General features: G+C 42.0%; 1 protein-coding gene across 24 annotated transcripts in view; it reads left to right on the top strand.

Annotated features, from left to right (window-relative positions):
- LMO7 (LIM domain 7) overlaps window positions 1-5,261 on the top strand; it is a 169,857-nt gene extending 164,596 nt beyond the window's left edge. For all 24 annotated transcript variants that reach the window (XM_087895542.1, XM_087895540.1, XM_087895534.1 and 21 more), the window contains 2 exons: window positions 2,899-3,001; window positions 4,715-5,261. In XM_087895542.1, coding sequence (XP_087751668.1) covers window positions 2,899-3,001; window positions 4,715-4,737 — 126 coding nt within the window. In that variant the 3' untranslated portion in view covers window positions 4,738-5,261. The remainder of the gene's footprint in view (window positions 1-2,898; window positions 3,002-4,714) is intronic.
- Window positions 5,262-16,783: the final 11,522 nt, after the last annotated feature.

The raw sequence follows: 16,783 nt of genomic DNA, 5'->3' as shown, positions 1-16,783 counted from the left end.
TTGACGTGCTACAAAACATTTATTTATTTATTTATTTATTTATTTATTTATTTATTTATTTATTTATTTATTTATTTATTTATTTATTTATTTATTTATCAACAAGTACAAGGAAACGAGTAACAGTATAGCCATAGACATGGACACGTGAAAAACATTTGGCACAAATAAAAGGAAATAAATAAGCAAAACATAGCCATAAACACATAAAATGAGTACATATAAATGGGGACAGTAGGACAGGGAGGGAAGGCACGCTGGTGCACTTATGCACGCCCCCTTAGGGACCTCTTAAGAAACATGAAAGGTCCACGGTAGACAGTTTAAGGTAAAAAGATATGGAGGTTAGAGAGACTAACAACAGGATCAGGTAGAGTGTTCCAGACATTTACTACTCTATTGCAGAAGTCATATTCCCTACAATCAAGATTAGAGCGAATTACATTGAGTTTGAATCTCTTGATAGTCCTTTTGTTATTACGGTTGAAATTAAAGTACTCATTTACAGGTAGAACGTTTTGGTAAATAATCGTATGAACTAAGTATAGGTCGGAACGTAGACGGCGTAGTTCAAGGCTATCCAGACCTAAAATTTCAAGCCCGGTGGTATAGGGAATTTTATTTCGAGCAGAATATTTGAGGACTCTTCTAGTAAAATATCTCTGGACCCTCTCTAATGTATTGAAATACAGTGAGGGTTTAGCGCTTTTATTTTTGGACAAATGAGAGTGAAGCTTCTCCGATGGAGAACACATTAAGATAAAGCAGAACAGGCAATAAGGGCTTTCCCGCTTGTGTCTCAGGCTTCCTTCCATATCCACTTCCTTGCCCACATTGTTCACGGGTGCGTGCCATCACAGCAGGAAAAGGACACCGCTGCCGCTGCATAAAAGCAACCAACTCTTGCACAGATCTTCCTCTGCGCTTAGATATAAATGCATACCCAGAACACTGAATTGCTACTATGCATTGCAAGCTATCCCGAAAGGTCTTTGCAAGACGTTTGAAAGCCATTCAATATATGCAGGTAGTCCTTCTCTTATGACGGGTTGCTCGGTGACTGAAGTGACGATGGATCTCCCAGGGCCGCTTAGGAAACCACATTCAACGTTTTGGTGATCATGTGATCACATTCTGTGCATTCACTTATCAGCCTTGCACTCTGGGCTGTTTGCAGCTTACCTACCATCACGGGACTGTGATCTTACATTTTTGGCCAATCAAATACATTTACTCCTGCTTAATGGCCAAAAAACAAAACAAAACCCCACCCATTGCAGCTTGGATGTTTGCTTTATGACCATCATGTCTGCTTCATTATGGCTCAGTTATGTTCATAAGAGGACTACCTGTATATTAGAATAGCAATAGCAGTAGCAGTAGCAGTAGCAATAGGAATGGAATGGAATGGAATAAAATAGGAATAGGAATAGGAATAGGAATAGGAATAATATAAAAAGGAATAGAATAGAGCTGGGACCTTGGAGGTCATCTAGTTCATCCCTCTGCTCAAGCAAGAGAATCTATACCGTTTCAGATAAGTGAGTGTCTAGACCAGTGATGGCTAACCTTTCTGCCATCGTCTGCCAAAAGTGGGGGGAGCGCAGAGGAAGTCGTGCGTGCCCGTGCCCACACCCATAATTCAATGTGCCCCACCCCCCATGCATGCATGCATGACCCCCCCCCCGCACTCTCCCCACTTTTGGCACACGATAGCATGGTGGGCCCGGTAGGCCCATTTTTTTTGCCCTCCCCAGGCTCCAGAGCCTTTCTAGGGGCCTGGGGAAGGGCGAAAACAGCCTTCCCCACCCCTCTGGAGGCCAGAAACAGCCAGTTTCCCGACTTCCAGTCCCACCGGAGCTGAGCTAGGGCAACGCTCACGTGCCCACCGATATGGCTCCGTGTGCCACCTTTGGCACGTGTGCCATGGGTCCGCCATCACGGGTCTAGACTCTTCTTAAAAGCCTCCAGTGATGGAGCGCCCACCATTTCTGTAGGCAAGCTGTTCCACTGGTTAATTGTCCTCACTGTTAGGAAGTTTCTCCTTAATTCCAGGTTGCTTCTCTCCTTGATTAGTTTCCATCCATCTTGTCCCATCCTCTGTTGCTTTGTGGAGAATAATTTGACCCCCTCTTGTTTATGGCAGCTCCTCAAATACCTGGATCACTGCTATCACGTCATCCCTAATTCTTCTTTTCTTTAGACTAGTCAGACTAGGCTTTTTTTTAGACTAGACCAGACTATTAAATGCAGTCCTATTTTAGTTACATAGAGTACTATTTTTTTTAGCCAATGAGCCGCATTGAGTTCAGGTCAACCCAATTGCCGGAGACATTTAGTCAGTGGTGGGATTCAGCCGGTTCGCACCACTTCGGGAGAACCGGTTGTTAACTTTCTGAGCAGTTTGGCAAACTGGTTGTTGGAAGAAATCATTAGGGCAGAGAACCGGTTGTTAAATTACTTGAACTTAAATTACTTGAATCCCATCACTGCATTTAGTCACGGTGAGGTGAGTCATCTCACCCCGATGCATTTGAAATAGGCACATTTACGATGAAGCGAAGGGCAGCGGGAACTCATTTAGGAAAACTAGCTGGACTGAAACGCAAAGAATCTGCACGGGAGTCTTCCAAAGAAACAGCTTGGTGCCAAAACCGTTGCTTTCTCCATGTGCCATACATTCAATTCTGTTTCAAAAAGCAAGACGTGACTCTCTCTGCGGATCTCCATTTCTGTGTAGCTTTTAAGTCTGGTTTATTTCTCCCGCTCCACGATTCCTTCGCCTAGGAGGAGGATATTCACCCGCCCTGTTCCTCTTGCTCTCAAAATCCCTGGCTTGACAACTCGCTTTCCGATCCTCACTGTGACTGGGTCTAATTGTCTGATTTCTCTGCACAGTGTGTTGCTTGCGAGGGGGACCTCGGAGGATCACAGGCTGGAGCAGAAGTCCGTATCCGGAACAGCGAACTCTTCTGCAACAGCTGCTATCTCAGATATAAAAGTAAGATGCTCCTTCTCTAACCAGTCACAATTACAAGCTCCCTGATGCTGAAAAGTTTTTTAGGTTTTTTTTTTTTTTCCAGAAATCAGATGCTTTGCTTGGTTAGGCAGTTAGCTATCAAAGTTGGACAAGCTGCTCTGCTACGAACTAAGGGATTATTTTCCCATTAAGAGCTGTGGTGGTGCAGTGGTCAGAATGCAGTATTGCAGCCTAACTCTGCTCATATTGCCAGTTCGATTCTGACCGGCTCATGGTTGACTCAACCTTCCATCCTTCTGAGGTTGGTAAAATGAGGACTGAGATTGTTGGGGCCGATGTGCTGATGTTTGTTTACTGTATGTTTTTTTTTAATTGGTTTTTCAAAATATAAAATACAAAAAGAGCCTTGGTAGTACAGTGGTCTAAGGCACCCTGTTATTAAGCTGGTTATTAAGACCAGATGCCTGCAATTACTGCAGGTTCGAATCTCGCCAAGGCTCAAGGTTGACTCAGCCTTCCATCCTTTCTATGGTAGGTAAATTGAGGACCCAGTTTGTGGGGGCAATAAGCTGACTTTGTATAAATATACAAAAGGATGAAGGCTATTGCTTAACGCATTGTAAGTCTGAGTCTCCGGAGAAGGGCGGCATATAAATCAAATTTAAAAAAAAGTAGTGGAAAACTAAGAAGAGGGGGAGGGAAAAGAAAAGAAATATAGTGTAAAGGGAGAAAAGGAAAGAAAAAGGCACCAACTGCCAACTTTCTTTAGCACAGTACAAGATAACAACATTACGACCACAACTTTTTTGCTTTTACACAACAATATGTACAAACAATAAGCCTATTTAGTTAACAAAAGCAAAAAGTTTCATTTTTTTTTTCATTGCAAGCACAACATTCGGAAGCAATTTCAGAATAGAAACAAGGTTAGATATATTCTCTTCTTTGGATGAAAGACCGATGTGGTCACATTTGTAAACTGCTCGGTGTGCTGTAAAAAATTATAAAGCAGTATATAAGTCTATTATAAATTGGAAAGGAGTGTAGTGTAAACGGTGCAATAAAATAATGGTATGGAGCAGAAAGCCGAATAAGTTGATGTGAAATTTTCATGATTTCAAAGCAGTGGTGGAACTCAAATTTTTTTACTACTGGTTCTGTGGGCATGGCTTGGTGGGCGTGGTGTGGTTTGGTGGGCGTGGCAAGGGAAGGATACTGCAAAATCTCCATTCCCACCCCACTCCTGGGGGAAGGATGTTGCAAAATCTCCATTCCCACCCCACTCTGGGGCCAGCCAGAGGTGGTATTTGCCGGTTCTCCGAACTACTCAAAATATCCGCTACCGGTTCTCCAGAACCTGCTGAATAGCACCCCTGCTTCAAAGGCATTGCACCTTCTATCCAAGAGCCTATTGTGTACCAACTAGGGAATTGGAGGAAATGGCCTTTAAAGTACCTCTAATTGAAGGAGAAAAGAAATAACATGCCTCTTTTAGTTGTTTACATTTCATTTGATGCACCACAAAACAAAAATTAAAAATAGCCTGCTTTGTGTTAAGCGAGGACTAAGTCGTAGAGTGTACAGTATGTGGGGAAACATGATTCCAAATTTTAATCGTTTTATTTTGTAAACGAACCTTTTATTTTTTAAAAAATAATGTTATTTTAAGCCTTTTAAAACTGAATTTCCTCCGCGCTGAGCAATTTGTCTCTTTTTCCTTTCTGATGTCAATAGCTGGACACACAACCAACATGTAATCCGAACCTACGAAGAGGAAGCCTCTGCAACAGACAGAGAAGGAAATAGCTGCTTCAAATCTATAAATATTCGGAGTGGGGTGTGTTTTGTAGGACCAGAAGTTTGCCTGTCTAGATCATTTAGAAGATGCACTGCATCCTTCGTTAAAAAAAAAAAACACCAACAACCCTATTCTGAAGTATTTATGAGAAAGTCATCACATTCTAGAGAGCTGTGCAGAACTTTTGTGAGAATTACATTTGAAGACACGCAGAGGTGGTTGCAGTCTTTATCTCAAGTTAAGCTACGCTTAAGTAATATTGCCCTTTCAAAACTGTCCACTTCACTTTATTCAATATCCCTTTGTGCTTTAACGGTGAAATCCAGTTGGGGAAATTGTGAAAGATTCTTTATCGTCCCGTGTTTGAAAAATGTAACTCTCCGTGCACCTCATAAACAGGTTAATATAACTGAAGAATTTTTTTTTCCTTCTGTTTTCTTTTGTATTTGTAAATAAAGTTGCTGATGCTGCACTTAGACAAAATGGCTGAACGCCTTTGTTACGTCTTGGAGGGGAAAAAAATTGTGCAGAAAGAAGTTGAGTAACTTGAGCGGTTCTTTGGCTAAGGCATTTCCAAGCTAAGATTCCCAACTGCGTGGGTCACGCATTCCTTCTTAATTAGACATGGCAGAAATGAAATCAAGATCGCGAAACTTTAAATTCTAGATTTAAAAAGGACATCGAAAATAAACTTAACGGGAGTTAGGTAAGAAGTTTGACAAACTTCTGCATCTGTCTAGAACAGGGGTGTCAATCCGGATCCGGCTCGCGGGTTGCTTAGATCTGTCCTGCGGGGCCGCCCTGGAAACAGCGAAGGAGCAGCCCATTGTACATCTGCCAGTGAAAACGGAGCTCAGGAGCAACTCTCCCAAGCTCTATTTTCACTGGCAGAAGGTTGCAGGAAGCCGTCGCAGTCAGAAACAGAGTTCGCGAGGGCCACGCATGGCCCTCCCGAGTTCTGTTTTTGCTGGCAGATGGTTGCAGGAGGCCGTCACAGCCAGAAATGAAACTCGGGGCCCAGTTTTCACTGGCAGAGTGCTCAGACCACCCCATCCCCCACACCCATGTGTGATGTCCAGCTGGCCACACCCACCAGGGCCATGCCCACCCCGGCCACCCGAGGTCAAACACAACCCTGATGGCGGCCCTCAAGGAAATCAATTTGACAAACCTGGTCTAGAACATTCAAAATAAAAGCCAAATACTGAGAAATGAAATGCCCTTTATTAGTTGGCTGAAGATGAACCAGGCTGCAAAGAGTGGCCTGGTTCACATCTAAAAATAAGACCATATTGGTTCATGTAACAAAAAGACAAGAACAAGCCATGTTTTGGCTTAGTGAATTGTGTGAGTGCAGCTTCTCTCTGATATAACAAATAGTCAAGCCTTGTTTTGAAGAGTCCCCCCCCCCCTTAAGCAAACACATCAGTTATGGCCACCGTGACCAGATAATGAGCAATCCACACCGCTGTCGTTTATACTGATAAACCTTCAGATGTGTGGCTTTCTTGTATAAAAATAACTAGAAACGTCATAGGTTATGACGCTGAAGTTTCCAAATGGGCCTCTTTTCACTAGGTTTGTAAAACTTGAAGATCACCTTGTGCTTAACTAAGAGCATGTGAGCTTTCCGACCAAAATGATTTTTGGGCAACTGTGAAGAAGTACTTTTGCCCACCAAAGGCAAAGAAGAAGGGTATATTGTTACACCTTGAGAAAATTCAAAGATTACTGTATTTTTCGGACTATAAGACGCACCGGACTAGAAGACGCACAAGATTTCGAAGAGGTAAACAAGAAAAAAAACTTTTTGTCCTCCCCGGCCCCCAGGAGCACTCTGCAGGCCTTCCAAACTCTCTGTGCATCCCATTTGTGTGGGCCCTTGGAGGTTTTGGAAGGCCAAAAACAGGGTGCACAGAGGGTTTGGGAGGCCTGCAGAGTACTCCTGGGGGCTGGGAATGGCAAAAACGTGACACACGGGGGGGTTGGGAGGCCAAAACCGGGGCGTGCAGATGGTTTGGGAAGCCTGCAGAGTGCTCCTGGGAGCTGGGGAGGGCAAAAACGCTCCCATTTTATCCCCTGTGGGGTGTGATCCAGTGACTCAGCTTAATCTCTGGCACGCCTCCTTTTCTGCTGCGTGCACTTGTCTCTCTGACACTGGCATGGATCCAGCCAAGACTTATCTCCGTCATTGTCCGACTGCGACTGCTCGGCGATACCTGGCTCCTGGCCAATCTCTTCTCCTTCGGGAGACACCTGAGGCATTGCCAGAGAGGAGGGTCCTGGAGAGGGAGGCCTGGCCAACTCCTCTCCTTCACTTTCAGAGCCTTCTCCCTCCGATAAGACGGGCTCGGGGGTCAGAGTCACAACACCTATGAATTCCATCTATGCAGCATTGATGGGTTGGCCGGATGCATTAAGTTCTTTCCTCTTTATGAACCAAAAGGTATTTTTCACTGACAAAGCGATTTCACTGTCATTGCAATCAAATGTAGCCAAATTTCTCTTTCAAAAGCTGCTTTATGATTTCATTCGGCTCACATGACTTTCAGCTGACATGGAAAAACAATATGCCGGGACATCTTTCCTGTTTCCATTTTTGATAAGTAAGGTAAAGGAGTCCCTGCGAATTTTACTCCTGTAGTTCAGTAGTGGGTTCCACTTACCTTCACTACCGGGTCGGAGCATCCGTGATGACGTCCAGGCGGATGGGCGGAGTCTCCCGCCGCCACCACTACTGGTTCGCCGGAACTGGGGTGAACCGGTAGAAACCTACCACTGCTGTAGTTGTGGCTGACTATAGAGAGCAGTGCTCATCTCCATTTCAAGACCATTGGACCAGCACTGTCCAAAGACATTTCTCTGATCATGTGGCCATCATGACATCACAGAGTGCTGTTGCTTTCCCACTGAAGTGGTACCTATTTATCTATTCGCATTTACATGCTTTTGAACTGTTAGGTCGGCAGGAGCTAGGGCGAGGACGGGAGCTCACCCTATCTCACGGAACCCGGGTCTCGAAAGGGGGCTGCCGGCTAGAAAAAGTCTCTTAACCACTGAGCCACCACACTGCCCCTATTTTGATGAGTAAACGGTGAAAAAAATATTTAGATGTTTATGAGAGATCAGTCATCTAAATGGTGAAAATATTCAAAGGGCATAAAAGTACGACATGACTGAGAAAAGCAAACCATTGATTAATTTTTCAAGTCTTTTTAAGTAAATATTTCTCATTTGTCCAAACATGTTTGTATCGGCTCCTGGTCATCAGTCTTTGGTTTATCATTTTCAGCGAATTAAAAAATGCTGCAAGCTAGCATCTGTTTTGGAATGTGTTTCTGTTAGCTCCTGTAAAATAAACAACACAAGTGATTTTTTTTTCTTGCTTGCTTAATCATACTTGCTACAAAAATGTGACAGGTTTGTCCTGTTGGATTTTGTTTTGTAGTGTCCTTGATAAAGCTTTTTTATCTGGGTTGGCACACAGTAAAATATTTTAAGTTCTGGGAAACTTGTCCTCCTCCCCTTCTCCTTTTTTCCCCCCCTCTTGCTCTTCATTGTCTTCTCTCCCTTTTTTTTTGATTTTCATTTTCTAACATTCGGCATTGTTGCATATCTGGGAAGTTCGAAGACCGAAATGAGGAACGGTTGGTTGCTTCTTCCCTGCCTGAGCTTTGTGGTTGAGTCTCTGATGCCCCAAAGGATGTGAACACAAATTGTCTCCAGCGTGCAATGACTACATGGGGGTTCGTGCAGGAAATGAGTTTCAGGAGCTTTGGTGCCAATATGGAGCCCAACGGAGTCGTTTCAGGTGGAATCTGTCTCAGGGCTTCTGTTCTCGTTTTGCTTCAGTGACTACACATTGTCTCCCTCCCTCTTGCCATGGTCTAGACTAGAGGTCAGCAACCTGTGGCTCTGGAGCCGCATGTGGCACTTTCACCCCTCGGCTGTGGCTCCCTGTCATTCAAAATATGCGTCACAACCACCAATGTGTGACATCCTACGGCACACAATTTATTAAGCTTTTCAACCCCTGGTAGGCCAACTGTGGATAAATCCAAGAAAAGAAAAGTTTCAGAAGAAAGCGGAACGTTTAATTCAACTACATATGCTAGTTTTGTGGCCGCTCAAGAAATACTCAGGCATGGGGAAGGGTTTTGTGGCTCCCGGTGTTTTCTTTTCTGTGGGAAACAGGTCTAAATGGCTCTTTGAGTGTTTAAGGTTGCTCTAGACGCCTGAATTATCTTTGTCTTGGGGCCAGAAGTTCAGGGGAGGGGATCCGTCTCCCCTTCACTGATGCTCTTGGCTCAGATGGGGTGGCATTTGCATAAGGGATATGAACTTTGGAGCAAAGGTGCAACCTTTGAAGGGGACAGTTTCTTCTTTTCTGGAAGAAACACTGGAGCAGAAAATATGGAGGAAAAAATTGCTGCAAACAAATCTTGCAAACCACTCTGAATTGGTGATCTTGACAGATAGACAGAAGGATCTTGACAGACTTGAACATTGGGCGCTATCTAACAAATGAAATTCAATGGTGAAAAATAGTAAGGTTTTACATTTAGGCAAGAAAAACAAAATGCACAGGTACAGTATATGTGGTACTTTGGTCAATGTGAGAGGGATCTTGGAGTCCTAGTGTATAATCAGTTAAATATGAGGCAGCATATTTCCCCCCCCCTCTTCTTCATGGCAGCCGCTTAGAGATTGGAACCATAATATACATTAATAAGATTTCAAATCTGCATGTTCTGGAGTATCTCAATACTTCAGTTGCAAATGCAAAATATAGAATGTTGGCTTTTCAATGGAAGATAGTTCTTTTCAGCCACAAGGTGGCAGTGTTTAAATGCAATTTTTATACAGTAAGGTTTTCTCTTTGAAAATTTGATCTTACTATTTAAGGTGCAAAGCAAATGTGTCCCTTTGTTTAAATTTCAACGCATCTGTTCTTGATGTGAGGGTCTAGATGATTTATTTGTGACACAAAGAATTAAGGACTGGGTCAAAAATCCAGTCCACCTCAAACACAGGTCAAATGTAGACGTTTTTCACCTGGGACAAAAGAAGATAGAGTTGATCATTTTTGGAAAGTTATATATGGAAATTATTGACACAGGGTCACTGAGTTTCTAAACAGGGGGAAAGCCTGAACTCAAAAAAGGTTTAAAAACTAATAATTGGGAAACTCTGGGAAAAGGAAGCCAATTAATTAACTGTAAGAAACAATTTCTGGGTTTCAACCAGCGGTGGTAGGAATGACTTTTGCTAACATTAGAACAAATTTATATAATGAAGAAAGGAGCCACTCAAGCTTGCTCTGCCAATCACCAAATATTGTTAACAAATTAACAATAACAAATTTGATCGTCCCATCTCTGTCACATGAAGAATATGGGAACTGTGCGAAGGAAGACCCTGATTATGTTTGGCAGAAGATTTAAAACAATGTCAGAAAAAGATTACAAGGTAAAGGTTTCCCCTGCTCAGCCATGTCCGATTCTGCACCTCTATAACTGTCTGGTTTGGTTCTGCAACCCAACAAGACAGACACAGACTTCAGAGGATAATTAGAATTGCAGAAAAAACAATTGCAACCAACCTGCTTTCCATTGAGGACCTGTATACTGCACGAGTCAAAAAGAGGGCTGTGAAAATATTTACAGACCCCTCGCATCCTGGACATAAACTGTTTCAACATCACAAAACTATAGAGCACTGCACATCAAAACAACTAGATGAAAGAACAGTTTTTTCCCGAACGCCATCACTCTGCTAAACAAGTAATTCCTTCAACACTGCCAAATTAGTTATTAAGTCTGCATTACTAATAATCTTCTCATCGTTCCTATCACCCATCTCCTCCCACTTAGGACTGTATGACTGTAACCTTGTTGCTGGTATTCTTACAATTTATATTGACTGTTTTCTAATATGATTTGATTGCTTATTTGTTCCATATAACTATCATTAAGTGTTGTACCTTATGATTCTTGACGAATGTATCTTTTCTTTTATGTACATCGAGAGTATATGCACCAAGACAAATACCTTGTGTGTCCAATTACACTTGGCCAATAAAGAATTCTATTCTATTCTATTCTATTCTATTCTATTCTATTCTATTCTATTCTATTCTATTCTATTCTATTCTATTCTATTCTATTCTATTCTATTCTATTCTATTGGGAGGTGCTCACCTCTGTTTTCTAGCTAAGGGAGCCAGAGTGGTCTGAAGATGCTTCCCTGGTCATGTAGCCAGCATGACTGTATCCTGAGGCGCACAGAACACTCTTACCTTCCCACCAAAAGTGGTACCTATTTATCTACTTGCATTTGCATGCTTTCGAACTGCTGGCTTGGCTGGAGCTAGGACAGGAATGGGAGCTCACCCCGTCACACGGTACTTGGGTCTCAAACTGCCAACCTTTCCATCAACAAACCCAGCATCAGTAGTGGGTTGCCCCCGATTCGGACCGGTTCACAAGAACCGGTAGTAAAACCAGTGGGAAGCTCCACCCACCAACCCTGACATCATCAGGAAGCATCTGCGTATGCACAGTAGCGCATGCGCATGGCCCCGTTACGAACCGGTAGTAAAGGTAAGTAGAACCCACCCCCTGCCCAGCATCTAGTTTTTCCCAAATGAAGCCCCATGATGAAAGCCAGGGTCATGTACATCAGGATGTTGAATGATCTGAGAGGAGAGACAGGTCCAAGCAAAGACCACTGAGACCAACAGAAAAGAACTTGAGGAAGTCTCTTATTCTGTGACCTGCACTTTGAGGATAGAGAAACATCATATTTTTTTCTCATTGGTGATCCCAAGTGGCTTTGATGATACATCAAGGGCTAAAATTCTGAAAAGGGGACAGAAAAGTGGGAAGAACCTAGACCAGTGATGTCAAACATGTTCAGCACCGAGTGTGCATGCATCTGGGCTGCAACCCAAAAGAGGAGCTGCCCAGGGCACATGTGTGCACCCAAAAATGAACTTCCGGTTTCAGTTACTGAACTTCTGGTTTCAGCCAGCTACTCTTCCAGGTTTCTAATGCGCATGCACACGCAACGATCAGCTGGCCAGGGCACATACTCATGCAGGAAAACGGAAGATCAGCTCTTCCAGTTTCCGGCACTGCCCCATGCAAAAAGGGCAGCTGATCGTCGCGCGTGCATGCACACCAGAAACCCTGAAGAGGAATGGGCGATGCCGCGTGTGCCAGGTGACATGTGTCCACGTGCCACTTCGTGCACGCGTGCCATAATTCGCCATCACGGACCTAGACATTGGCTGGATTTTGTTACATTGCATTGAAACGGTATTAAAATTAAGTAACAGTAGTTGTATTTCACTTCACAGGACTAACAATTTTCCCTCTCTCCTACCCATTGAATACAGATCAATCAAGAGTCAGGCTCACTGCTTCCAGGGGTCACAAGAGATCTCTTGTTGGATATTGCCTTACAACTAGGATCGACTGAACTGTGGGTCGTTTCTAGAGTTGGAAAGGGTCTCAGTTCAAAGAGTTTTTTTAACAATAATTGGGAAAGCTGTTGAATAGTCCACAATAGATTGATTTCACACATTACAATGAGTGAATTTACATAGGACAGAATTAAAAATTCAGCAAACCCTGTTAGTGTTAATACAATATGTGAACAAAACCCTAAGTTGCAGAAATTGTTACTTTGGCAAATCATTCCTTGGAAGAAAGTGCTTTCATTCTAAAAAAAGAAACATAACATATCAATAGTTCAATAACTGAATTTATATACTTCTTTTTTTCTTTTCTTTTTAAAACGATGTGTCATGGTGACTTGAATTTAAATGTATTGATCGGTGATAGATATGGTGTTTAAAATGAATTGCCATCAACCTGTAAATATATCCTTGGCTGCTTTTTAAATCAATGCAAACAGTGTTTACAGCCAAGAAATAACTCCAAATTATTCAGATGAACAAGGCAAAAGTCACAGAAGTCAATAGACAGAATTCATGACACTGGCTTTCTTTGTGTGAAAGAAAAAAAATATTCCGGCCAATTAACAGACTACATACACTCAGATGTTAACTCTTGGATTACTTAGGGCTGAGAAAGAAAGTGCAGGGATCATAATTCCTGACTGGTCTCTAAGGGGCTGCCACGGAGAAGAGGGGCTCGATCTATTCTCCAAATCACCTGAAGGCAAGACAAGAAACAACGGATGGAAACTTATCAATGGATGGAAACTTATCTAGGTTGGGGAGAAGCAATCTAGAACTAAGGATAAATTTCCTGACAGTCAAACAAGTAAATGTCTATGGAGATTATCAGTCATCCAAGTCATGGTTGTCCCAAAGGTGCTTTTTCACGAAGCAACTGAAGCTTCTTGGATGCTTCTTGGATGAGAAGCGAAATGTCTTCAAAGAAAAACCAGAAAGTCCAGTTGCCTCATGAAAAAGCACCTCTAAAACAAGTAATCAGTGGAATGGCTGGCCTTCAGAAGTCGCGGGTGCTCCATCACTGGAGGCTTTTAGGAAGAGACTGGACAACCATTTGTCTCAAATGATATATGGTCTCCTGCTTGATTGGACTAGAAAGACCTCCAAGATCCATTCCAACTCTGTTATTCTTCATTTCTAATACTTTCATCCCCCAAATATCAAAATAGTATACAATCATATGGGAAACAGGAATAAGGATGGATAATTATTATTTTTTTTAAATCGCAAGAAAATGTGTTTTTATTTGCATTAGGATTTCTTTTTTTCCTTTTTTTTAAAAAAATAAATACCTGCAGCATTGTATTTATCGCCTTTGAAAAGCAGAGTTGCAGCTAAATCTCAGTAGCATCAAAAGGCATTGATGGCGGCTTGGTCCAACTCGCACCCTTTGATTCACACTTTGCTTTGCTTTGCCACCTAAAATGGACACCCAACATCAAAAACGTCATCCAAAAAGCACAACAAAGAATGCTCTTTCTGTGCCAACTCAGAAAGCTCAGACTGCCCAAGGAGCTGCTGATCCAGTTCTACAGAGGAATTATTGAGTCTGTCATCTGCACCTCCATAACTGTCTGGTTTGGTTCTGCAACCCAACAAGACAGACACAGACTTCAGAGGAGAATTAGAACTGCAGAAAAAACTATTACTACCAACCTGCCTTCCATTGAGGACCTGTATACTGCACAAGTCAAAAAGAGGGCTGTGAAAATATTTACAGACCCCTCGTATCCTGGACATAAACTGTTTCAACTCCTACCCTCAAAATGATGCACACCAGAACAACTAGACACAAGAACAGTTTTTTTCCCGAACGCCATCACTCTGCTAAACAAATAATTCCCTCAACACTGTCAAATTAGTTACTAAGTCTGCATTACTATTAATCTTCTCATCATTCCCACCACCCATCTCCTCCCACTGTATGACTGTAACCTTGTTGCTGGTATCCTTAAGATTTATATTGACTGTTTCCCTATGACTATCATTAAGTGTTGTACTTTATGATTCTTGACGAATGTATCTTTTCTTTTATATATATTGAGAGCGTATGCACCAAGACAAATTCCTTGTGTGTCCAATCACACTTGGCCAATAAAGAATTCTATTCTATTCTATTCTATTCTATTCTATTCTATTCTATTCTATTCTATTCTATTCTATTCTATTCTATTCTATTCTATTCTATTCTATTCCATTCCATTCCATTCCATTCCATTCCATTCCATTCCATTCCATTGTTTGCTTCCAATTACAGTTCAAGAAACTGCTGCCTAGCCAAATGGGTAACCCCAGGAACTAAACCAGTGTTTCCCAAAGTGTGGTACGCGTACTCCCAGGGGTACGGGAAGAGTTTGGTGGGGGTACATAGGGAGTGTACTTTAACATCATTCTGGTTACAAATGCAACATGTGTATCCGGTTTTAACAGAAAAAGTCCTGACATACATCTTGCCTTTTCCAACTTCATATTTATGCGAAGTTGCTTTTTCTGCATTTGTAGACATTAAGGCGAAAAAAAGGAACAGACTATTGGATGTGGAACCGCATCTCAGATTAAAATTAACAACCAGGGAACCAAATTATGATGACCTGTCATCTCAACATAAACAATTTCATCCTTCTCATTGAATCAAATAAATGTTCTTTATAATATAACTTTCGTTTATTTTGTGTATGTACCAAAAAAAGAAAAAATAAATATATTTTGATTTTTATTAAAGCGTATGTTTTTTATGAGGGGTACTCAGCGTTATGAAAATTATAGAAGGGGTACACATATGTCAAAAGTTTGGGAAACACTGAACTAAACAATCAAACAAAGGCCTTCATTTCCTTTCTTTTATAATGAAGCCTTGAGTTGGAGAGAACTACTGAAAGAGGGAATGTCAAATCATGGTGGAAAACTCAATTAGCTTTCCTCTGCAAGCAGAGAAAATGTTAGCCTTTGACCAAAGTCGACGGATTTGGGACAAGAGTCCATCTGTATTATTTTGGGAGAGTGTAGAGTATCTGGGAAGCCCCAGACATCTTAGCTTTTCTTATAAGTGCCCCTCTTTCCTTTCCCCCCACCTTTAATGACCCTGTAAACCCTTGCATCAGGGCGGAGTCTTGGTGACTGAATGAAACTGAGCGTTTACCAGCTGGATGCCCTTCATGACACCTATGCAGAGTTCACAGCAGGGGTTGGTTCTAATTTTTTTTGCTACCGGTTCTGTGGGAATGGCTTATTTTATGGGTGTGGCTTGGAGGTCATGTGACTAGGTGGGCGTGGCTAGCTGGTTAGAGTCATTTCTGGAAGGTCCTCGCACTTATGACCAGTCCTCGCACTTACGACCTGACTCATTTGTTTGCTTTTAACACTGATCAGCTGTAGGGCGGCCCTTTGAAGCCCCACGGCAAGAGTTTAAACAGTTTTTTTCTCTCTAGTCATCAGCTGGGACTCAGGAGGCAGCAATAGATTGGGGGTAGGACCAAATAAAAGGTAAGAATAACGTGGGTGGGTGGGGGGAGAGCGGAGGGGGGGAGAACCGGTTTGGTGACGTCATATCGTCACTGCTACAGGCTCGGCCGAACCAGACCAGGAGGAACCCACCACTGGTTCACAACAGTTATTTTCTCTTTGCTCCCAAAGAGAGAAATATCTGCCACTACCTAGGATTGAACTCACAGCTTCCTGATTGTGAGGCGAGAGCTCCACCTCTAGGCCACCAAGCCGCTCAAGTGCCCCCTCTTTCTTATTTTTAGCAAATTAAGTAGTGTTATATTTAACAATATATATTTCTGTTTCATTGTTGTTATGGCAACACCACTTATGCACGCTTAAATTGATAGAACTTTATATAAAGTCAGATCAATGATATGTCATAATAGTGTTTGTCATTGTGTCTAATAGCTAGGGTTTCTGCTTATGGAAATATATAAAGTTGAAGATTTATCTTGAGTAACACGTAAACTTTTTTTAAATTCCCCAAGCATTCTTTCATAAGTAATCCATACAGATTCTTCCCAGTTCTATTAGCTGCAGAATTCACTCTCAGGATAAATGATACTACAGAGAAGCTTAGAAAAGGATTGGAGATTAGTGGAATAGATTGAGACTGAATATAACTGAAATGTAATGAAAATGGTTCTGGTGATACTTTGGAAGCAGACACAGAAAAGTGGGAAATGTTTATGTTTTCTTAGAAAAAAATAAAACTGTTTAATCAAATGTGGGGTTTTGTAGTTAATAACTTTGATCTTTAGTCAGAGCTGGCACAGCCTACAAAATATGAAGCAAAAACATTTGTACGTTTTCCATAATACATCTAGGAAATAAAATTGTAGCACAAGCCTTCGTGCTCCCCACTCCCAAATTTGAAATAGTAATTCAGGAAACATCATTTCAGTTCCAAATAATTCACGTTAGGGGCCTAAATCCATCTTGATATTGGCAGCTCTTCTTCTTCTTTTTCCTTCCTGCTTTTTGTTTTTATATTTAGAAGCTCAGTTGGTTCAGAAAGTCACCTTCAGACATTCCA

The sequence above is a fragment of the Pantherophis guttatus genome, chromosome 5, assembly GCF_059756535.1.
Source record: "Pantherophis guttatus breed Tessera chromosome 5, ASM5975653v1, whole genome shotgun sequence".
In the NCBI taxonomy this organism is placed as follows: domain Eukaryota; kingdom Metazoa; phylum Chordata; class Lepidosauria; order Squamata; family Colubridae; genus Pantherophis; species Pantherophis guttatus.
This window is presented reverse-complemented; position numbering and strand designations above follow the sequence as displayed.